Here is a 25675-nt window from a genome sequence, read left to right as displayed (position 1 = left end):
TATCCTATCAATGGAAGGTACATTATATAGTCTGAGTATGACGGTATTTATTTTAAACCTTCATGTTCTGATGAATGTATAATTGTAACGGTACATGGTCCCAGGAAAGGGATGATCTTTTACTGTGGAACCCCTCCTTCAGGCTATAGTCCCATTATAAAGGGAACACATTTTCGTCAAGCACAAAGTGCAAAATGTTTACATACTACGGTCAACCCATGTTCAGTGTTAAGGGACACTGTCCCTATAAATAGGAGTTCTATGTACAACTTTTATTCAATCACTTTGAAATTCTCGGACAACATTCTATATTATGGCAGACATTTTGGGCAAATATTTCTTCCCAATTTATACGGTACGCAAACCATCCAAAGATGGTGAATGGACCTTTTAAAACCACAACTTGTTTTGTTATCCCTTTTCTCAGTCTTTTAATTTCAACTTATACATTGTACGCCTATATTTACTTGCTCCCGGCTCTTTTATATTGTATATAATATTTGCTATAAAACTGGTTGTATGTGTAACAAAGCATAAGTAAAGAAGGAAGGAAACGGTCTTCGGTGTACAATACAATGAATGTCATGAGGAAGTTGATATAAAAACCACTAAAGAACCATATCAAAGCTTCCATTATTATTTTAGATATTATTACCATAACAGATATACATTGAAATTGTGCGTCTCTAAATAACAAGGCAATTTTTTATCATGACACGATTTAGAAAACAATTCATACTCCATTTTTATTACTTTATAATTATATAATTCACACAAATCCTTACGGGGGGGGGGGGATGATGATCCAATCAATAGAGGGTTTTAAAACACATCGAAACTACCGAAGTAGGCCTATTCTGAGGCCTACGAAATTTGTTGTCGGAGAGTTACTATTTTACCTGACCCAGATTACCCTGGCTAAACACACCGTATGATAACCTATCGATCTTAACCAATATCATACGTGTTATCATAAACTGATATAGGTCTACGTTTGCAAAATAAACAACAATTAATATTAATGAACTCTTTTATCTATTGTTTTCTAAAATTATGGTAATTGATTGATAAAAACTAAAACCTTAGTATAATGACTGAATTCTGAAGGACCAGCAGATTTTAACTATAATTAATTATTATTCAATTAATAATAGTTTATTAATAATACCGGATTCCGGTGTGCTGCTTAAAATATTTCGGAATTTTTTATTAAGGGTTATGCGTACTATTATAGGCCTACATACACGCTATCTTAAGTATTTGTTACTTTACAATTGTCCAACATATTGTATATTAAGTGATAAGGGTCGATGAGAGGGGGTGGATGGGTTGGGACGATAATGAGAAAGGGGGAGGGGGTCGATGATTGGGGGGGGGGGGGGGGGGGGTATGGATGATGATAAGGAGGGATTATTGGAGGGTGGATCGATGATTTTAAAGTGGGTCGACGAATGAAGGGTTTGTTAGATTATCACATGGGTAAGTAAATGTGGGTAAGTCTATTTAACGAAGATAACAACTTTGCGGCGTTCAAATAATGCTAACGATATTACCGACTGTTGTACGCGAGCGTCAATGTTGTTCCTGATACGTGCCGTAATGGCGAAATCAGCGACCTGCATATATTATATTCTCATAATTAATATAGATAGAAAATTAAAACTTACCTCATTAAAATCATTTTCCGAACCAGCACCAAAAACAAATCAAAGTTCAGTTTGTAGGTCTATCAATAGGCTACTGTAGGTCTACTACGTGGATAAAATCACTGAGCTGATCAGAGTAACTGAAATAAGATGTTTCAACAGTTATGTAGTTTTAAGTCAGTTTCCCACCCTACCACTGTACATCCTGGTGTTATCAAAGCGATAGTGGAAATGAGCCTATTTCAATTCAGGAAGCGTTGTGCGATGCTTGAACATATTAACTATACTATTACATACTGTATATTCACATTGTCACGTCTATTGTTACTAAACACTTAGAATTCAGTATACAGGCTCATTGGTCGATATTTGTTTACAGACGGATGCATTCTCTACAGATCGGATAAGTGATTTTACGAAAAAAGTAATAGACCTAGTTTCTAAAAATGAATACCGTAAATCTTCTAATAGTAGGCCTAATCCCCCTTCTAATAGATCCCACCTTATAAGTCAATCTATAATAATAACCCACTACTCTAATAGTAATCCATGGGGTCACTATTAGAGTCACAAAAACGTATGATTCAGCCATATTTTGAAAATAAGGAGATAATGCATGTTGATCTCGGGAGTACATATATATAAAATAAAGTTAGAGTTCAATCAAATTTGTTTATTCGTACTGTTTTATTATTTTGCTATGAGTTGCTGACCGGAAAAGTTGGGGGTGGGTTACTATTTTCAGGTGCCTAATTTAAGATTAGTAATAGTAACCCACTACTCTAATATTAACCCCGCTTCTAATAGTAACCCACCCTAAAAAACAATCGAATAGAATAATAACCCAGGGTTACAATTAGAAGATATACGGTAGGCATGTAGGTGTTTCATTGATAGCTGGAATCTCAATACTTTTCCATCCATTATCAATATTTTTAAATCCTTACCTTCATGATAGAAATCGAACACATCCTGGTTATTTCCATTTGGACACTCTCTGCCAAACGACTTTTAGCTTCGCTATACCTCATGACAGAACAATCTAGATGTAGGCATATAAAAAGATACACCGAAAATAAGGAGGGCACAGACGGTACATACATTGGCCTACAATAATTATACAAATATTTACTTAATGTATTTGACGATAAGACCGGAACAGATAATGTCACGTATTTAACCTACGTATATACTTTACTCACTTTTTGTGATATGGCAAGATTGTAATTCAATTTTCTGCAAAAACAAACAAAACAAAAACAGGTCAATATATACTAATAAATCAATATAGTAATTTAATATTCGATGATAAAAAAAAATAATATAAACCTATTTATCCTGTCGATTGAATTAAAATCGATAACATAATTTATATAGGTTATATAAAGTACTGACAATATGAAGAAGATTAACACAAATTCGATTTAACACTCAATAATATAAATACGTTAAAAAATATACCAACCCACACGTCGTCAGACAATGGCAAAGTAAACATATAAAGTGGGCCTACAGCACAAATGATTTTACTGTTCTACTATAGAGGTATGAAATTAAAACATTATCATACTCAATGGTTTTTCATCAAGGATAAAGAAATAATAAATACCGTACGTAAAATACATTCTTCGAGGTGAGATTTCGTTAATAAGATCTGGTGACAAACGACGTTTCAACGCCATCCAGTCATTACCTAACAATATTGTTTCATATTAAATCACATTAAAACATATAAATTGTCGAAAGCATTTTAAAAATGACTATTTTATTGTACGCACAGGTAAAATGTACATATACGAAAATTGATTAATTTTAAATCAAATAAATAAACGCTGTTCTTTCATAGAAAAAGAAAAATAGTAGTTTATTAATATTAGACGAAATATTTAAAATTATGATGTGAAGAGACATCTTGTATATAAATTAATAAATGTTGACCATCAATAGCGACAGATAATTAATTGAAATATTCAATGAAATTGAATTTTAATTAATAGTTACAAAATGAAATTACCTTAAATTAAATTAATGCATGACATATAGACATACATGTATATAAAAATAAATAGAAAATTAATTTTAATCTTTATTATATTTAATCAAAATTATAATAACATACTTCTAGGAGGAAACTTTTGTCACCTTATCAGTGTACAAGTTTTAATAAAAGATTCAGTTAAAACATGTGGGCTGTCCATGTCCACTTGGTCTCAGACGGACAGGTCAAGTGTATTTTGCTAGTTGACCATTATTTAGGCAACGTGATATGAAAGGGGAGTTTCCCCACCTCCCTCCATAGCATTGCACTACAGTGAACTTGTTATCCTATAATCAAGCAAGGAGAGTAGATACTAGACATGGTATGTCATAGTAATTTGTTCATCTTTACCACACCAAGTACCTCCAATAAAAAAATGAAAAAGGGACATCATCAAATGGTATCATCTCTCCTCCCATAACTTTTCTCCAACTCCTTTCCATTGAACAATTATATCTTCCGAACCATAATTTGAATGGTAAGAAAAACAGATTTTATTTAAAAAGCAATAACTACTATAATACTGCTATACTTTTACATAGTATACAACCATTTCTGATACAACTTTTAAAATTCCTGATTTTCTTTTTTTTTTCTTTCTCAATAAATTGTAAATCAATGATTTTAACCAAAATACCAGTATTTTTAATATACAGTATCAAAATGTACCACATCTTTTCTGCACCCCTCATAATTCCATTAATTCAACACGTCCCCATGTAGGACCAACATGGACTTTCACTGGAAGGACGACCGATAACTTCATGGCTGATTCCATTTCGTGCTTGACTAGACGCGCAACTTGTGGCACGTCTTCCTTGCGTACTTCGTAGATCAACTCATCATGCAGCTGGAGAACCAGGAATGCTCCTTGTGGAACATTAGGGGACCTACTACCTCCCCTTGTTCTGCGACCTGTAAAAAATACATATATTTTTTATAATATTATTCTTCATTTTTTTGCAAGAATAACAACTAAAATTGTATTCATTAATATAACACATGAAGTATGTTAATATACACACCAACATATAAAATTAAATGTGTGTAACTGTAAGAAAATGAATTTAGAATAAAAAAAAACAATGAAATATCCAAAAAGAATCGGATAGTAGTTTTGATGAATGGATATGAAATTCCATTTCAACAATTATTTTTTACAGAGGCTTAGTTATCTAAAGATGTGTTGCCATTTTAAACATTTCTTTAAAGATGTATTGTCCCCCAAAATTATGAAAAAATTAAGATTAATACAATTTGACTTTGAATTGGTCATTTTGCAGTTTCAATGAAGTTAATTTATTCACTTCCATAGGGAAAAACCAACAAAAATAATTTCACTTATAAAAAGACAATATAAACAGTTGAATTTAACCATAAATCCTTTATCTGAGAGACAATTTGAGTGTTTTTCTGCTATAAATTACAGTTTTTTCATGTAAATAATTTTGTTGCCGACCCAATTTTTGGTCAAAGTGAATAACTATGTAACATTAAAATGGCATATTAAACAAAAACAATATTTTTTCAGGCAGAAAACAGACAGAAAAACAATAACAGATATAAAAATCATCAAAGTGCCAAAACAACAAGTTAATTAAACCATCAAAACCAACGATTCAGCAAATATCAAAACCACCGACATAATTTAAGTATCAATTTATTATTTTACACTTTAATTAGTCATTAGCGGCGAGAAACACAATTAGGAAATTAAATCTGTAAAGGTTTCTTTTCTAATTATTAATATTTCAGCAACAAAAGCAATGCTATTTTAATTATGAATATCCTTCAACAACATATTTCGATATTTAATTAAATTTGAGACAATAATTGCCATATCAGATATCGTCGGTAAATGATTATTAAATTCACTAATTAGCCTGTGAAATTGAAATATAGTAAGTAATACCAGTTGTTTGACGGCCTTGGTATTATTACATACTCAATGCATAATATTAATAATATCAGATAATTCAGCCTATTTATAGATAACATTACCCACTCCATTTTAGTCTGAACTGTCCATAAAGCTACACTGTATAAACTGTAATATGATGTCATCATGTCCATATATGGGCACATCACATTTTTTTGTCACATTAAATTTGATAGTGTAGACAGTGCTTAAGGGTTGTTTTAGTGTTCATGTAATCAACACAAACTAGCTAATTAATATTGATTGATAGTTGTATACAAAAGACAAGACAAAACAAAATATTTGGAGCCACATAACTTTTTATACTCTTACCTAGAAATGGTATTTTCCATAAAAAAAAAAAAATAAAAAATTCAGATGGACAATATATCTTTAATACTTAAGAGAATTGCTTGGAGTATAAAGAAATAAGTTATTATTTATTATTTCTCCGTGCTTTGAGGAAACAATGAATTCTTTCATCTAACCGCAATGCTTTGATAACATTAATGTTACCTGGTGTTACATGATGATAGATTGGCTAATGTTACCACTAATGATATTTAGCAAGCTCACATTTTCTTAGAATGAATAACATAGCATATCCTTTTGAAAAAGACCTAAATGTTTCTCAAAGTAGGTAGTGAAATTATACTATTATTATATATCCTCTGATATAATCTCATCCAACTAGAACATGAAATTGGGTCAATTTTGGGCGTGGGGATATACCCTGGGGAAACCCTGGTTAACGAAAAAAAAATGGTAAGCATTTCTTGTAAAAGGCCTAAATAACATCTAAACTAAAAGTCAATACTGGGACTATACCAAGGGATATGCCTGTTTGTGAAATCAGACATAAAGTAGGGGGTGGGATTAGACCTGAAGTGGGATTATACCCGAGGATATATGGTAACAGTATTGTAGTTTTATATTTATTGTCTTTGTATTAGAGTAGTGTATACAGAAGAAAATTAAATCAAAGAGTTCAAAGAACTTTCTTCACTATTGTAGATTGTACTGCAAATAAAGTAAAATATATCTATCTACAGTACTTAGAAACCTTGGCTCTGAACGTGTTTTGCAATTAATATGATAATGGCTAGACCTCATCAAACAATGTACAATTTGTTTTACTAAACTGACAGTATGTGTAGTTTTTAATAAATTATGCAAACAATGAAGTAATCAATATATATCATAGAGAATTTAAAATGGATATAAATTTAAGATCTTAAATTATGTACAGTAACTGCCATTTAAATTTTCATCCAACAATTTATATCATTCAGATTCTGAATAATCAAATCAATAAAATGAATTTTAATGGAGTATAATGCCAAAATCATTCTATAAATTAATGTAAATGAATAATTGTTGATAGCAATAAGTGTTTTTACTCACTGCATTATCTCTGATCAAGGCTATATTGATATTTAAAGTATCTCCTAATATTAAAGATCTTAGCTTAAGCATCAAAATTTACCAACCATTTATTGTCAGAAAAAAAATTAAATGAGTTGTTCGAAACTGTTTACATGCTTTTACTGTAAGCACTTGAGTTGATGGGTGAGATTGTTTTGTAGACTGATTTTCAAGCAATAATAATAATGATAATAATAATAATAATAATGATAATAATATCGAACATTTATAAAGCGCTCTTTACCAGATTCTGACAGTGCAACATGAAAAGAATAACTATCTAAATATAGGTGAGTTTTCAGGAGAGATCTGAATTGAAAAGGGGATGGAGTGTAACATATTTATATTGTTCCACACAGCCTGTGGCACTAAATTAACATACCAACTAGGCAGTTGAAGAAACATATTTACTGTAGCTAAGAAATTTAGTGGGTTGTTTTTTTCCAGATGACTTTATAAACATTTATCTATGTTAATTATTCAAATTACTATAGTACATCATTAAAATATTTTACATTCTGTTTATCTTACAAAAAGAATTAAAATTCCACATATCAGAGTAAAGGGATAAGATAAGTTTGCATAGGCTGGAAAGTTTGTATAATGTTCCATCATTCTATTACATTACATTAAAATATTTTACATTCTGTTTATCTTACAAAACTTCTAAACTTCAAACTAAAGGGTTATGATAAGATATGTATGCATAGGAAGGCGTAGTTCGTATATTTCCATCATTTCTTCCATACAAAAAGCACATTTATTGCTCAAGTATGATTCATTATCTTTGCTATTAAGATAACAATATACTAAACCAAAAATCAATATTTTATAATTATATCTACCTTGAAAAAGTACAATAAAACATTAATGATGTATTAAATCAAATCAATCAAGTTTGTCGAGTAAGTACACTAGACAAAAAGCCAACTCATAAATAGGGATTGTTCGTCAATATTTTGAGGGTGAAAATAAAATTTGAAATCAATATAGGCTGTTAGTGTTATAATGTTATTGTATTGTCTTGATGTTTTCAAGAGTGCGCTTAAGACACATCTGCTGTCGGCTGCTTTTGGCAATTTGTGAGATTTAATTTGTTTAGCTAGATACCCACATCACTGAGAACACCTGTGAGTTTTGTACTGGCTGGTCTATGCATCTTAAATTGCTGGTAAACGGAAGCAGTGATGTGGGTTCGATTTGGTCTTGTTTTTTATTCGGTTTTTGTCAAATTTATCAATAGTAGTGGATATGTGCGCTGTATAAATCTTATTATTATTATTATTATTATTATTATTACTATTATTATGGATTGGAAACAACACATGTTTTGTAAATTGACTGGATTTACATTATATCAGGGACAAGTGTGATGTCAATTATATACAGTAGTAATCATGAATATTGCAACCTGGATTTGGGATAGCTTGTTAATAGTATAATGGTACCAGCTTTAAAATTTAGCTTTAATACTTTGACAGGATTATTATTCAATCCTTAAGTGCTACTGGTGCAAAGCATGATTATTATTATATATTATTTATAAGGTTACTGGAAATAAATAATAATATTATAAATAATATAAATTGCTGGAAATGTATTTTACTAGTAGAATGAATAAAATAATTGCATATTATTTTTTTTTATTTATTCATTTAGCATCCATTCAACAATACATAACAAAGAAAAAATACAAACAATTGGAATATTAAAATTGAATAAAACCAAAGTAAATGGATTCAAGGACGACACATGAAATCGACAAGTCAATTTATTTCCAATGGGATCCATTGCAAGAGAAATCGGGGATGTGAAAGTGAACAAGGATCATAAGAAGGACATATGGAAGTGTGTATGCATAGCACATACAGGTTAAATTATGATAAACACAAATCAAAAGATAAAAATTAGGCCAAGGTCAGCAGTTTATTTTAAAGATGTTTTTATAAAAAATAGAGTAATATCCCCTATTTAAAAATCCTGGAGACTGAGGATATTGAATAACACAAAACTATGACGAAGGCCAACTTTACTGAGATTAATTGAATAACATTTCTACAAATTTAAGACGAAGGCCTCTCAACACACAAGAATCCTAGTCTTACTGGAGGTATCTGAACATGAAAATAGTGGAGAACTATTCTGTTTCTAGAAAGATGCAGGGATTTGACAGGGTAACTTGTAGGGAGCTGGGTTAAGGGTCTTTCACACCTGTTTCTGCACGGTTCCGGTCCGGTGGCAGAAAAAATCAAATCGAACGTCAATGTACCATTTTCACACGGCTACAGTATGTGCATATCGATTGGCGCATAGCCATGTGGAGCATCATAAAAAATTAAAAATTTGCCGGACCAGGACTGTGTCGGAACAGGTGTGAAAGACCCTTTGGACAGGAGTGAGCTGGTGTATAAGTAACTCTTTTACATATGGAAACCTAGAATAAAAACGTCACAAATAGAAAAATAAAACGCAAAAAGGTTGGAAACCATGATGATGAACTACAGTGAGTTATTAACCTGAGTAAACTATTCTATTAATCATTAAGAAAAAAAAAATCACATTAAGGTTAAAATTCATCTCAACAATTCCGGGTTTCTTCATGAATAATTTAATAAACAAATGCAAAGTATGGTATAAAATGTTTAATGGTATTTTTTGATTAAAAATATTATTGATTCAAATATGCATGAACCACTGAAACCTATTGTATGTGGTTATGAATTTTAAATAAGCTATCTTAAAAGCCTAAATAATTGTTATCACTGACCAATATTATGGAAAGTCATTGACAAGACAAATAAAAAAAACAACTCACGCAAAGCTGTATCTTGCTTATGCCGATGTGACTTGCCTGTTGAGGGGTATTTCTCTACTAGACGTTTATCAATCGCAATCATAGCTTTCTTCACCAAGTCAGCTGCCGAGCCCTGAACACTAGTATTCACTGCTTGTCTCTCAGCTTGTGCTTTGGCGTGTACGTTGGTATCGTGGATCTTCGGAAGATACCGTCGCCGACCGGTTATCGTAACTACAAAACCATTCTCACGGCACTTCTTGGTCGTGCTTTCAATATAAGCTTTTAACCCTACGAAATAAAATGTATTATACAGATAAAAATTGTACGTCATCACTCTAAAGAAGAATAAGAGATAAGGTTTTTAATTACATTACCAGGATTTGAACCCAGCAACCCGATAATGGTAATGAAGCACCATTATACAATGCCACTAAATTTATAATCATACCTTTATATCTTGTTTTGAACATGTCAATAAATGCCGCACCATCTTCTATTGATACTTCTAACTGCTCTGCTAGTGCCTTTGATCCAATTCCGTATATTATACCGTAGCATATCTAATAATTTAATTTTATGTATTTATTTATATACAGTACATTACTAACATCTCACTGCATTGAACAGTTGCTGAAAATCTCTTCTCATATGAAATGACGTAATTTCTAACTAGTCTGAGCCTTGTGGTCGTAGCGCTTTAGAGAAAATTTATTTTGGTTAGGCGCTATACAAAAGACAATTATTATTATTCTTAAATCAATATGAAAAATGACATAAAATACAAAATCATGTAGTTCTAAAAATATAAGCTTTTGCATACAAATGTATTTATATAAATGTATCATATTAACCAATTAACCAATAGTTTTTTTAATTTCATACACATCCAACAAGAAATACAGGATGGATAAACTCATATCATCATGCTTATAAACTAAGTCTCACTTGAGGCTAAGGAAGTGGGGTAGACACAGCTGTGGGTTACAACCCTGGCACTAGGTCAGGTTTGAACCCCGGACATCAAGATGGAAGGTAATCACATTAACCACCAAGCTACAGCTCCACTGTTACCTGTTTTGCTTGCTGCCTGATTTCAGTAGTCACTTCTTCTGGCATGATACCTTTCCACTCAGCAGCGATTGTTTTAAAGACATCACCGCCACCGTTTAATATTTTAATCAGCCTAGTATCGCCGGACAAATGTGCAATTATACGAAGCTCAAGTTGAGAATAATCCGCTGCTACAATCAGACCACCTAGAATAGAAATTAAATTAAACAATATTTAAAAAAAAAAAAACATTGGTATATTATCAAGGATAAAAAAGAAGGTCAATATTCTACTCTATGTAACTGCTTAGCAGCTACTTCCTGGTAAAATTTGGAACTTGTGGTACATACCGGTAATTATTTATATTGTTGACTGTTTAGCAGCTACTTCCTGGTAAAAGTCGGAACTTGTGGTACATACTGGTAATTATTACCTCCGCCAAGGAGGTTATTTACTGTATATTATTAACCCTGTTAGTAGGCTAGAGAGTTAATGTATGTTTACAGAGGCACTTTTACACTATTGTGGTAACATACCTGTAAAAGGGCAAAATGCATTCCTCATGCTGATGGAAAATTTAGGGCCAGGCTCTCCAATAAGCTCTGGTACCATCTGACTCTTGAAAGGTGTTTGCCTGCCTGTACACCTCCGACGCTCACGGGTTGTAGACTGTGCTGATTCATCACGGGGTGGGCTTTCACGAATCACTGATGGTAAATCTATTTCAAAATCTTTTGGGATGTTTTGAATACTGGGTTCCATTAACGCAACTCTTCCTATAAGTGGTTAAATAACATATTAAAAAATTCAATTTTTGTGTTAGATGATGCTTGTGAAGTATTAATACATACAATAAATTGAAAAACTTGTACAGTCAATTCTCCCAACTCTCTGAAAACCAGAAACTCTCTCAATACCAGACTTTTCTTGGGCCCCAAAAGGTTCCTTTTTACCATTAAAAACACATTCTGAATACTGGACTTTTCGTAAAAACCAGACATATTTGGCCAGCCCAAATGTGTCTTGTATTGGGAGAGGCAACTGTATTTAGTGTTTAGTATTTGAGCATATCAGTAATAAAAAGAAGTTACCTGTGGACGTATGCGTCTGACATATGCCATAGATTCTATTCATATTAAGTAAATCATTAAACACTTTTTCCTTCTGCATCGGGAATACGACCTTTGATAGCGTGTTATTGATACGCCTCCATTCTAGGATAAGTCCAGGTAGGGCATGCAATTTCTTCAGTTTTTCAAGCGTTTCCTTCGATGTGTTGAAGTTTTTCGGTAGTTTAGGGCGCCCTCTGCTTTTCATGGTCTTTTGGGGTATGACAGGGGTAGATGGGTCTCCTGATGGAGGAAGTCTTAGTTCAATGAAGAGAACCTGAACACCAATAAAAACAGTTAACACAGATTATTAATAAAATCATCTGAAACTAAATATAAATAGGAAGAACTAGATGCATGAGTAAATAATGTCTTTAAAAAAAGATGTTCAAATGCTGAGTTTTGTTTTAAAAATCCTCAAATTCTTCACCTACCTCGGCAATATCTTTTGTAGACGTCAAAGAGAATGGGTGCCCTGCAAGTTGGTAGGACATCTGCTCCAACACGGTAAGCTTAGCTTGCATAACATTCTTCTGTTCTTCAAATTCATCTGTATTAAACCCAAATCCATTTAGTTCCATCTTTGCAATTGTCAGCATAACTGGCATCTCAACCTGGGGAGATACATTTTTTTTTCTTTTTAAATATACATTTCAAATTTTTAAATTTACTGAGGAGACTGAAGCTGAAGAGATTTTGATTTGTGACAACTTAAGACATATTTACATCTTGTTTGATGTGCTTCCTCACTCAAATCTGGAGGAATCTAGTCCAGGTGAAAACAAACAAATATGCATAGGTCCTACAGTTCTGTAGGTCATTGCAGATTGCAGGGTGTCCTACCCATGTAAGTAAAGGTGAAGGCGAGTCCAGTGTTCATTCTGAACATAGGGGAAAGAGATGCTAGGAGCTCATTGTACTAAGCCTTGGCATTATGTGGTATGGTGGCCAGTTTCCTTCCATACCACCTTATCCTCCCTAGTATTTTCAATCAGGTATTCATTTACAGCTGAGTGGACTGGGAGTTGTCAGGAATTGACTCTGTATGACAGTCAAGTGTCCTAACCATTCCTATATGTAAGTAAATATTGTAAATATGTATTTTGCAAATAATAATAAAATATAAAAACTTACATTAGTGAAAGCATCATAGAGATTATCATTTTTAAGTTGGTTAGTCAGAACATCCATCAGTAAAAATACCAGTACAGACTCCTTTGCTGCCCTCACACGTCCAGAACAAGCATTTTGCACCATTAACCCCAGTCCACCTAGACCGACACCACCTCCAATATCTGACATAAACACACACAAAGACATAATACAATATACTATAATTGTGGAATTGTATGGCATGGCTTCAGCGAGTTTGTTTCTAAAGAATAAATCACATGAGGAGCAGGTCAAGTGGCCGAGCGGTTAAGGCAGGAGCACCATTTACAGTACCTAAATAGCCAACAAATTGGCATGTGTTCGAGGCCGACTCTCCATGGTTCTGGTGGTGGAACAAGTCTTCTTGGATAAGGCCTATAAACCGTAGGTCCAGTGTACACAGTTTGTCCATGTGCACTGAAGCCAGTTCATCATTAGCGACGATTAGGGGGTTACCCTGGTGAAATGGTTCACAAAATAGCCCCTGTTCAGGGGGGTTACCACCTATCTGACAGGACAATGATTAATTTACTATTGGTAATCCTTGGCCACATGTGCCTAAATACATATAATAACTGATTATTTAATGATTGTTCTGAGCTAAATTGATAATAATTATACATACCTTGTAGGAGATGACTCTCTTGTGACATATATTGTGAGACAAGTCCTTGAAGATTCCTTTCTTTGGCTTCAGGGTTTAAGAGCCACGCAGCAACTTTAGGGTCTTCAGCTGTTCCTTCTAGACTAATACCACAGGCACGGCTTAACACTTTATACTAAAAAAACATAGCATGCAAGTTCAAATGTAAGTAACGCATTGGTGGATAATGTTATGTTGTTACTCTTGAAAAAACCCACATTTACTTAACTTTTATTAACATGTGAAGAGATAAAATATTCATTTATTTATTTTATTGACTCTCAAATAAATTTAGGGTTTGTCTGTTTCTATAACAGTTATTCTAGATTCTAGACAGTCATTCGGTTAATAGTAATGGTGCTAAAAAGATAAACGTTTTGGCACATATGGCATGTCATACATATACGCTAGAGAAAAATATTAAACCTGATGATCTGTTGGTGACTGACTCTCGTAAAGAAATACAGACATGGAAAAAACAAGAACTAGAGACTAGTTTAAAGCTGTCTACACTATCAAAATTGCGATGTGCCCAAATATGGAAGTGGTATGACATCATCGTGCCCATATGGGCACATAAAGTGTGATAGTGTAGACAAGGCTTAGTACAACATTTCTGAATCTCCATCCTACTTCTCAAATAATTTTCTAAAGCTCTGTCTACACTATCAAACTAGTTTGACAAAAAAGTGTGATGTTCCCAAATATGGAAGTGGTATGACATCATCATGTCCATATGGGCACATCACATTTTTTGTCACATAAAGTTTGATAGTGTAGACAGAGCTAAAATACAAATTACTAACAATAACATAATTTCCAAACAAAATCTATTTTCTTACCTGATTTTTATAATCAAACAGCCTTTTCACTTTACAGTTTCCAGATGGGTTCTTTTTGCCAAACTGCAAGATCTCTTTTACTCGTTCTAGTCGCTCATGCACAGTTATAGTGACATCACATGGTGGTTGCGCCAAACTGTCATCAAGGGATGAGGTAACCGCATCTTGGAAGGAAATGAAGTACGCATCTTTAGCACTATAGCAAACTGACACACCAGTTACTATAATGTCTTCTTCTGGTACCTTTATTCCATCTGGTGCTTCCAAATGCTTAGAAGATCCTAAAATTAAAAAAGTTTAGTTTTATATCAATTACTGTAGGTGTTGAACGAAGCAACTAGAGTAATGACTTTAACTATACTTATAACACATGTATTTAGTATGTCAATATTAAAGTTAGAAAAATATGGAACATAATATAAAACAAATAAATCATTCTGTAAAACCACCGTAATGATTTTCCTTTAGGATTGAAATATAAATTCTATGACGGCATTGGTATAACAGACTAAATCAATTTAATAATAAAATACACTACAGCTTTGCCGATATTTATTGTATGCTATAAACATTTGTCTGATGAGTAATACATTCTATATTCAGATGTAGACAAAGTCGTATACATTTAGGGGAACATGTATACCAGCAAATACTAAAGAAATACATTGTATTATTTAAACACTTATGACCGATTGATGACATTTTCATATAAATAACCATCCAGACTAAATAAAAGAAAATTAGGTCTAATAAAATCAGCAGAAGTACAAATTTGAAAAAAAGATTCGAAAAGATGAATATGAACACTTGGAAGTGATAAGTACACGCAGAAAGAGGCTCTTTCATCAAAGAAACTGTAAGTACTATGTATTTAGTAAGAATTGGTACAGTAGCATCATACAGGCTAATTCTGTAACAGGGCCTATACAGTGTCACATACAGTATTATGTTTAGGTTAGGCTATACCTACAGTATGGCCATGATACAGGTGTCACATGTTCCTGTATTATTACAAAATTTGACTATGATACTGTCCAAAATTATAGAGGCACTGATAATCAGCTATTAACAAACAGATTCAACATAGCCTAATACTGATAAAATTATATACAAACAACAAATTGGAATAAATATAACAGTCAATTATTATTATTACTACTACAGTATTATAGGTATGCCAAAGTATTGGTATAAATATAATTATTTTCTGATGCTATGTTTTTTTGTCAAATAATAAAATATTGCATGAATCTCGTACTGTACCAATTTGATTTCGTTTTGTGTTAAGCCTCTACTCACCAGTATTAAAACGACCTCCAATACCACCACCTGCCACTGATGTTTTGAACCTCTCGCAAGCGACCGACAAACAATACACATTCTTAGACTTCCATTCAGTCATAAAGCTTTCAAACAATCTTCTGTTTGCACAGACATCCATGATGGTGAAGACTCCATCATTCACAGAGATGTTGTTTGTGCCACTGAACTGAGTTTGAGTGTCAAGAAAGAGTTTCAAGTCTTCTTCCGAAGTAGCAGCATCAGTGTATCTTGAGGATGCACCAATAGGTTTTTTATGAGCTTGAGTTAAGGTATCAGAGACTGAAGACACAATGTTGGTAACTAGTTCCTTCTCGACAACCAACTTACTATTTAAGCTTGTACTTGGCATGTCAACCGCTTTACTTATTGCAGCTGTTGATTTGTTCTTCCGACGAGGTGTACTTTTGATGGTCGATTTATTGGCTTGTTTTGTTCTCTGTGGCGTCTTCCGTAAAAGTTTTGGTGTAGCTACTTTCTTTTTAGGTGGAGTTGGCGGAATGAAATCACCAACACTATCTCTTCTATCATCATCAGGACTTTTATCTGGACTAATGATGTCTTGCTTAATTCGTTTTTCAGATTTTAATTGATTGACCAATACTTCATCGCTCCTGCGTTTCCGATGTTGAAAGTAGTTGTCGATTTGAGTTTTGTTATCTTGTTTGCCTTTCTTTGGAGGTGGTTTGTATTTTTTCTTATCGCCAACATCACTGGCAAATAGATCAAGCATTTCAAAGGTACCAGAAATGGCAGATTTGATGTCTATTTCTATATCGAGTTTATCTTCTTTAACCACTATATTTGATGTAGTTGCAGGTTCAATTTTTGAGTCTTTACTAATCTTTATTCCGTTACAAATTGGTTTAATTTTTAAGTCTTTACTAATAAATGTTTTACAAATTGGGCTTTTCCTTTTCATGCTTTCCGGTAACTTCCCCTCCATATCTAGCAAACCCGTTGAATTCTTAGAATCATAGAAAGAAAACGACGACCCATCAAGAGCTGCCAAAGCTAGATCATTCTCCAACTGAGAATATGTTATATCCTCACCATTTATAGCTGGTTTTATGCCATCATTGACAGCTTTATTTGATTTAAGTTCATTTATTTTAGCACCCTCTGAATAAATTTTCTGAATTTCTTGATGATCCGCAGATTTACTCAAGATACCTAGAGGAGTACTTGTTTTTGTAGAATTTAATCCAACACATATTGCACTTGGTTTTACAGAACTAGTTGATTGTATATTGCACACTGGTACTGGTGAAACTACATGGGAAACATTATTAATAATAGGCGAATTAATCTCAGTTGATTTGTACATGCCAAAAGAATCACTTAAATTCATTGCAATTAAAAGGTCTTCTTGTAAATTAGAATAACCATACAGAGAAGAGTTCCGTCTCTTTCCTTCAGAACCTGCTTCCTCCTGATTGGTTACTGTCGGATGCTTAAACTTAAACTCATCATTAAAATATTTTTCAGCTTTGCAACTGTCCATAAACAAAGGCGAGGCACTGGCAGAAATTAAAGCGTTTCTATCGCAAAATGTAGTCATGTCTTTGATCAACTGAGAGTCGATAGTAGGAAAAGTAGAACTGAATTCAGAGCAGATTTCTGGAGATGCCAAGACACTATTCTGAATGTTCTGATCCAGGTTGTTTATGACATCTTCTTGGCTATCAACGTCTATAGAATATTGAGCATCCTCATTTATATTTCCATCAATTGCTTGATTAGGATCTTGAGATGGTGAATATAAATCTGGACTATGTATTAATTCATCAGATTTATTTGGTGATGCACCTTTTGGGGTTTCTGGTTGTCTGTCTAAACAAACTGGCACTTGTTCTTTGACAGAAAGACCTGCTTTCTGTTCATCAACTAAGTTATCCTTGACAGTCTCCTTAGTGCCAGAAGGATCTGACAACATTTCATTAGTACTTTGCACTTCTTTTTCCTGTAAATTTGTTTTAGTTCTAGACAGAGATCCCTCCAAATTAACTGGTGATTTTGCTATAGATGTTTGGAGTTGACTGTTCATAGATCTTCTTTGAGATCTTTGAATTTGACTGTTCATAGATCTTCTTTGAGATTTTTGAATTTGACTGTTCTTTGACCTTCTTTGTGTTCTTTCAAAACTGCCATCCATTGATGTTAAACTGGTGTTACTAGATAATCTCCTCTTATCTCTATGAGATGACAATCTTTGAGAAGGAAATTTAAAACTATTACTTGAAATTGGCTGGCCAATTCGTTTATTGGAAGAACCTAACCGGTTGGTAGCTTTTGGAATCTTAGAAGGTGTGGGATCACTTGCATTCCAATTGACACCAATAGCTTTAAGATCAGCCTGTAAAAGCTGTTTAGCTTCCATGACAATCAAGCCTGCTGCTTCTTCTTCTGTTAATCCTTTACGCCCAGTTGCCCAAATGCATCTTGATTTCTTTCTCTGCATTGCTTCACATTCTAGTTCCCCCTCAGCTCTACGAGTGCTGAAATATTTAAATTAATTGAAAATAATTACTTCTACTCTTAATAACATGTAGCTTATTCTTTAACAAAAACAAAACGTTTAGTCTTTAGACTACAAGAATTTGAGAGAATGACTTCTACTCCTTAAATTTAAAAGTGGTTTACACACAAAAATGATCCATAAAATATCCCAAGATAACCAAAAAAGAAAGATGATGTAGAGGAACTATTTCCACCTCTTCGTTCTCCAGTACTTTGAAGTTCCCATATGAGCGGTTGCCGGAACAAAGTGCAAGGAGATCAAAGAGGTTTAAAATTCTACTTAATGACAAATTCTTTTCAATGACAAATTCAATGACAAACCTTTGAAATGGCACAGCATTCCTTAGAAGAGTTTCAATCTCTGCTGGATTGGTTGCAGCGACGGTTGCGACTGTATGCAAGCCACTATTGTACAGTAGCCGAGCACGCTGGGCATTCAGCAACGAAATACGAATCAGATCAGAGAGTTCACGCTGGATACCAAAGTTCAACCGATGATGGAATTGACTTACGAGTAGTTCCATGTTTAACCATCCCAACTTGTTACAGAATATGGTCACCATACCTAACACAAAAATAAATGATGAATACGAATACTGCTCTACACTTCATTGGCTGCTTTTATCTATGTCTATGTATAGTGACAGACAAGGAAAGCTAAACTGCTTATATTTATTTAAATTCAATTATACATTTAAGTATTATTTATTGTTTTTATAAGTTATATTTTTAAGTTTCCACTTTTGTTTGATGCTTTGATTCTTTTTCGAGCAGTTTAAAAAATAAATAAACATAAAAACGTACCAGCAAAGGTGGCTGCAGACTGTTGCAGGGACTGCAACTGACCTCTAGGACACCCATATTTATGAGACACATCGGACAACGGTACTTCGTTGACAAGATCACTAAGTAGTAAGGCTGTGTAGAACCGTTGATGCAAAGCCACCAGTCGCTTTTGTTTGGCACTGGAGTTTGGGACGGAACCCTGTGCCGCTCTTAATAGGAAGCGCTCTTCAATTCCAACTAGCTCAGCAACTCGAAGCTTGTCCATTGAGAAGTTCTCCCATTGGCAAAGAAATTGGTACCAATCTGGATTCACTGACTGGTATATTGGTGTAACCTTTAAAAATAAAATATTAAAAAATGATAATAATGCTCAAGATTTCGCCAAAAAAGGATATATACATATTCAGATTCATAAATGGAAACGCCATATTTACTGCCATACTCTTAGTTGGTAATTAAAGTTTAATATGGTATCAAGTTAATTTGTATTTTCGAAGGCTTCTTACCTGATAAATAATATGTAACTCATTTTCCAAGACAAAGTTCTTTCTAGCACGTTGAAGCTCTGCAAAGACGGCAAGAGCTTCATCTGGTGACATGGCCGATGAAAGAGTTGCCGATCCAAGCTGAGTTGGTACAAAACGTTCAACATCACCACCTAAATTTCAAACAAACAAGTATTAGGGTAGAGCCAGTACCAAAAGTTATGGATGGGTGATAAGCCCTGTCTACACTATCAAAATAGTTTGACAAAAGTGTGATGTGGCCAAATTAGGTAGTGATATACCCAAATATGGTAGTTTTAATCACAAACTTTAGAAATCGTATAGATTGATTTTTAAAAATGTAATACCATTTGTTTCCACTGTCTGAAGATGAATAAATTCGTTGACCTTTAGAAACTCAATACAATTCTCTATCTCACACTTCTTAGTCTCTGGGTTTCCAGGCTGCTTTTCCATTTGCAAGCTAGCAGCAAGTAATGTACTTGAAGAATACTGCTGCACTTCTGCTGGAGTGGAGGCTACACCACTGGCTATTACCTTTGAGAAAAGTGATACAGTCAAACTAAAAGAAACGCATACATCACAAATATTAAATTAATTTATCAAATAACTAATAACAAACTACCAATATTAAAGATATATTGTCCCTCTAAAAAATAATTTTAATTTTTTTGAATATGCCATTTTAATGTCACATAATAGTTAATCACTTTGACAAAACATTGGATTGAACAAAAAAATTTCTGAAAAACTGTAATTCAAAGCAAAAAAATAGTCAAATTGGGTTTTGCTTGAATTGAATTGTTGTCAATGTCATTATTTTTGGGGCATTTTTTCTACGGAAGTGATTAACTTTGGTAAAACTACAAAATGGCCTATTTAAAGTCTGGTTTTATTATTCTTTATTTTTTTGGGGGACAACCTTTAAGGTTTCAATCCAGTACCTCTAGTATAGCTCTCTTCATTGAGCTGCTCAGTTCTTCATTCTGTTGCAGGCAGCTATGTACAGCAGACAACTTTGATTTCACCAGCTTCTCTGCTTTATATTTTTCAGATGGTTTACATACTAGAATACTTTCACCTGTAAAAATTTCATATTTGCATAACAAATATTTTAATTGTTAGAATTCAATTCTAACCTACTTTACTTTACCTATTCTGGAACACCTCTATTAAGGGGACATGCACCGAACAAGATGCAATATATGGTTTAACACTACAGTGAACCCCTATCCAGTGTCACCTCTATTAAGGGGACACTTGTTGATTAATACATGATCTACTGTAATTAGTTTACCTTCGGTATCAATTCCCTTGCGTCCAGCTCTTCCAGCCATCTGTCTGTACGTTAGTGTGTCCAGCACTGACCGGTTAAAAGATGGTGTCCTGATAATCACCCTGCGGGCTGGCAAATTCACTCCAGATGACAAGGTTGACGTTGCCACCAACACTTTAATGATACCTTGTCTAAATGCTCCCTCAACGATGTCACGCTCATCAAAGGTTAAACCTTAAAACATCAAGTTTAAATAAATTATATCTGCAGACAGTACTGTTTCGATCTTATTAGATCTTGTCAGGGCAGCTCAGGTTTCGAAATGATATGTACTGCAGAACTGGTACAATATATAAGTCGGACATGGTACACTGATTATGAACAGAAAGAGTGCACAAACTCAACGAGAGTGCTATACAAAATATAAAATTTCCAACAAATTTGCATAAAAATTCTACAAAACATACCTGCATGGTGATAAGCAACAGCATAAGGTACAGTCTTTTTTAACATGGCATCGATTCCTACCGGTGTTCTTTTTAGCTGTTCTGTCACATCTTTCAAAGCCCCAAAGTTCAGATTAATTGGTGTGTTATCAGGATTATTAGTATCATCTTGGAACATAAAAAATAAATAATAATAAATAAAAATCAAACAAAAATACCACAATAGTAATAGGCCTACAGTCGAATCTGGAAACTCTCTTTTCTTTAAAAAGGTCAAAAATTATTTGTTAACATTAAAAACACATTAAAAATATCAAAATTTAGAGAAAACTTGACATAATAAGCCAGTCCAAAGGTGTTAAGTATTAGCAGAATTGACTATACTATAATGAACAGTCCAAAAATATGTATGTGTAATAAAGGAAATTCAAAGAATGATTTTACATGACAATTTACACACACACACATTCTTCTATCCTATTAAAATTCTATGAACAAGTTTTGCTCATACCCTTTTCAGCCACCGGTAAAACACCCTTAAAGCGATAGATTTCTCTTGCAATAGATTCTGCCAGCTTTTCGCACCAGTTTTTGGTTGGACAAAATATCAGGACTGAGTGCCCGTCAGAGATCGTTTCAAACGTGAGTGATATGACGCAATCTTGATCATTTTGGATGCCTCGTCCTGGATAGAAGTCTCGAATCTTCTCCATATTTGGTTTGAATAAGGTGTTGTTAAGTTTAACCATCTCTGTGAGTGGGACAGGTCGGAAGTCGGTCTTGTACAGGTCAGCTTTGAGCCATGTAGCTAAAAGGTCAAGATTCGGAAGCGTGGCACTCATGCCAACTATCTGGATTCCATTAGGTCTAGATGCATTGCTAGTTCCAGCACTACTTAAACAATTAAAAAAAAAAATTTCATTTATTTCTTAAGAAAATACAATAAAAACTTTATTAACTATAAGTTACATCCTGAGAAATAGGCATCTTACTGGAAGAATATCCTAATTTTGGGGTTCATGCAAAAATGCATATTTTTAAACAGAATTCATGACAGTTGTAATAGTCTGATTCAAACCATAGTCAATATACTTCCACAATCCAACCTGCATCAGTGTTGGGGCAAATTGATATTTTAGGTTGTTTTTTGGAAGATGCTGTTGTTAATTTCCTGGTGAAATTTCTTCTCTTTTTGTTTTGTATATGGATGTACTATCCGAAATAAAGGAAATTAATGAATGAAATCAGAAAGAAGATATGAACAGAGGGAAAAAAATGTTTACTGAAATAATAATATACTTAAGAGAATTTTTTTTTAATGTATTGAAAAATGTAATTTATATTGGAAAAAACAAGGTATTTATATGTAGAATATTAATAAATATTCAAATACTAACCTTTCAGAGTTTTTGGGTAAAGATCTGTTCGAAACATATATGATTTTAGTAAGGAGAAGTTCAAGTAAATAACCTCTATGATTATCGCCAACCATATGCAACTCATCTACCACAACAATACCTATAGAATAAAAGAAATCATTTCAGGTTCACATTCAAGGAATTTTAATTTGTTAGTACTTTAAAATGTACCAATCAAAATGGATTTGCTCAGCCTGTTATGGACACCTGATTCTCTGTACTGATTACTGTATCTTCACATATGACTGGACAATAGGCAAATCAAGGTTGTGGAATGATGCACGCATCACATGTGATACACATGTGACACTTTATTCCAGAATTTTCCTATGATACTGTTGAAATTATAGATGCCAATAGATATCGAGAATCGGATATTATGGATTATAACATTATATGCAGTCCTATAAACTGGAAGTGCCTTGTTCGAATCAGTCAACAGGTCTACTTTTAAGAACTGAACATGTCATTACATTGTAGTGTTTCAATAAACTCATTACCTAATTGATCTAGCTTTTTTTCTTCTAGTAGCCTATTAATAAGACTATTTGCCTTTTCAATTGTACACACTGCAATGTCAATTGCATCAAAACCTCCCGCTGGCGCTACACTGCCCATATACCCATCGACCTTTATCCCTACGTCTTGAAACATCGCCTAAAAGAAATCAAATAAAAGAAAAAAACATAATTTAAGCCAATTTTTCAAAAGGTGAATTAGTTCATGCAAATCACAAGCATCAGCTTATACAGTACGCATGCACACTCATGTTCCCATCTTTTTTCTAGTTCCTAGAGTTTTTTGCTTCAGCGAAATTGGTAGTTTGAATTGACAAATTGTGCAACTAATCAGAGCTCAGGAAATGAGCTATTTCGCATTCATGAAACTCATAAAGCTCAGCAGACACGCGATGAACAAGAAAACCTTGCAGTTGTCAAGTAATGTTAAATTACCATCCCCTTTGTATCAGTAATAACACAAACATATTTTGTACTAACTTGTAAGTAGAACATTTTTTCACGGGTGACAGACACAAACGGCAGTACTACAATGGCCTTCTTTCTTGTTTCTATTACTCTTTTAAGCACCAGTAATTCAGCAACCATCGTCTTGCCTGCACTGGTGGGGGCAGAGTACACCAAGTTTCCTCCATCAAGCACCGAGCCTTGCCCTAGACACTCAGCCTGCCATTCAAACATTTTTGTGATGTTTTTCTTGTGGTACTGAGCAAGGACAGGGTCAGGCAGACCCCATGAGGACAGCAGTAATCGATCTGGTGTTGTTGGAGGTGGTGTTAAAGTGCTCATAGACAACCCACTAAACTCTAACCCTAAAAATAGAAAATAAATGGATATGAAATATATAATACACAAAAATGATTATGTGCCAAGAACACGTAACATTTCTAGGCCACAACAATTATTCAGCTTGGAAAAAGATACAGTATATACTGTAGAGTTCCTGCTTATAAAATGTAACTTGAGATGAATCTTGCAAAGGCAGACGCAAAGTGGGTGGAGGCACTATAAAATTTGGCCACTTAATTAAACATTACTAGACAGAACAATATAAATAAGTTCTTTATATTACACATACCACCAATGTTAAGCTCTGTCTACACTATCAAACTAGTTTGATAAAGAAAGTGTGATGTGCCCAAATATGGCAGTGATGATATACTGTACCCAAATAGGGTAGTGATTATGACATCATCACGTCCATTATGGGCACATCACATAAAGTGTAGACAGAGCTTTACAGGACATTTTACTGTATAGCAATCAGTAGATACACAATGAATGTATTTGGAATTTCTGCCTTTTGGGATAGATTTATTTCAATGGTTCTTTCTTTCTTTAATAAAATACATACCTTGCGAACCATCTACAGAAGTATAGGGTCTTTTAGACTTTTTCTTTCTCTTTTTCTTCTTCTTTCCACTGTTTACTTTACCACCGCTAACCTTTGGTTTTTGGGCTGTTTGTTGTTTCCATCTTGCTTTGAAAAACTCTGCTTTGCGAGCTTGTTCTTCCGCCTTCGGGTCAACTTCGGAGTTTTGCGAATCAGCGCAGTAGAAGTGTTTACTGGTGCTAGGCTGTTCCGGCGTCTTGATAGCCTCAACTGGTGAAAACGAAAACAACGCAGCTGCATTCATATCTTTGCTGGTTCCAGGTTTTTGCGAATCTGGCTTATTTACAGGGCTTAGTTTTAAATCAGGTTTCTGTCTGCTGAAAGATGAATTATCTGGATGCTTGTTGCTTCTAGCTACTGTCTGGGGTTTTCCAGTGACAGCAGTTTCAGCTGGCAATGCACCATTAGGTCTCTGCTGAAGACTAGGAACATTGGCACTGGTGGTAGATGCATCAGGTTCACCTGATGGCTTAGACTTATCTTGGAGACTTGCATCTCTAAGTTGGCTGTTGTTTTGACTTAGATCCTGAGATGATCGTTCGATGTACTCTTCCTCCATTCGGTCCATCTGCATCAGAAAGTCATCGTCGATGTCCGACTCATCAAAGCCAGGATCATCGACAAGAGGACTTTTGGGTTTGGTTCTTGTGTAGCATTTTGATTTTGTCTCGTGTCTACTTAACTGAGGCATGTTGTTTATGGTATTGTGCCTTTTTCTTCAAATTTATATTGTAGAATTACATTACCAGCAACTGTTCATCATCCAAACGAGTCATTGTGTATTGAGGTTCAGATGTTTCATGATTTGCACTCCAGTAGCCTAGGCTAGGCCTCTTCCCACTGCATACAGTACATGCACTTACTATCTAGTA

At 34.0% G+C, this 25675-nt stretch overlaps 1 protein-coding gene across 1 annotated transcript; it reads right to left on the bottom strand.

Annotated features, from left to right (window-relative positions):
* Positions 1–3494: 3494 nt before the first annotated feature.
* Positions 3495–25664, bottom strand: LOC144847332 (DNA polymerase theta-like). The gene is made up of 24 exons (XM_078703621.1): positions 24765–25664; positions 23891–24222; positions 23393–23549; positions 22872–22992; positions 21986–22365; positions 21496–21642; positions 21050–21262; positions 20697–20833; positions 20100–20289; positions 19753–19904; positions 19265–19580; positions 18782–19025; positions 18064–18438; positions 15920–18027; positions 14621–14901; positions 13761–13914; positions 13118–13278; positions 12418–12597; positions 11966–12260; positions 11411–11650; positions 10896–11080; positions 10273–10384; positions 9843–10112; positions 3495–4599 (listed from the first exon to the last, which is right to left on the bottom strand). Exons 1-24 carry the CDS (start codon positions 25492–25494, stop codon positions 4373–4375), a joined length of 7707 nt encoding a protein of 2568 aa, XP_078559747.1. The 5' UTR covers positions 25495–25664; the 3' UTR covers positions 3495–4372.
* Positions 25665–25675: the final 11 nt, after the last annotated feature.

This window comes from Antedon bifida, chromosome 7, assembly GCF_963402885.1.
Source record: "Antedon bifida chromosome 7, ecAntBifi1.1, whole genome shotgun sequence".
Lineage (NCBI taxonomy): Eukaryota > Metazoa > Echinodermata > Crinoidea > Comatulida > Antedonidae > Antedon > Antedon bifida.
Note: the sequence above shows the minus strand (reverse complement) of the source record. Positions and strands in the feature narration are given on the sequence as shown.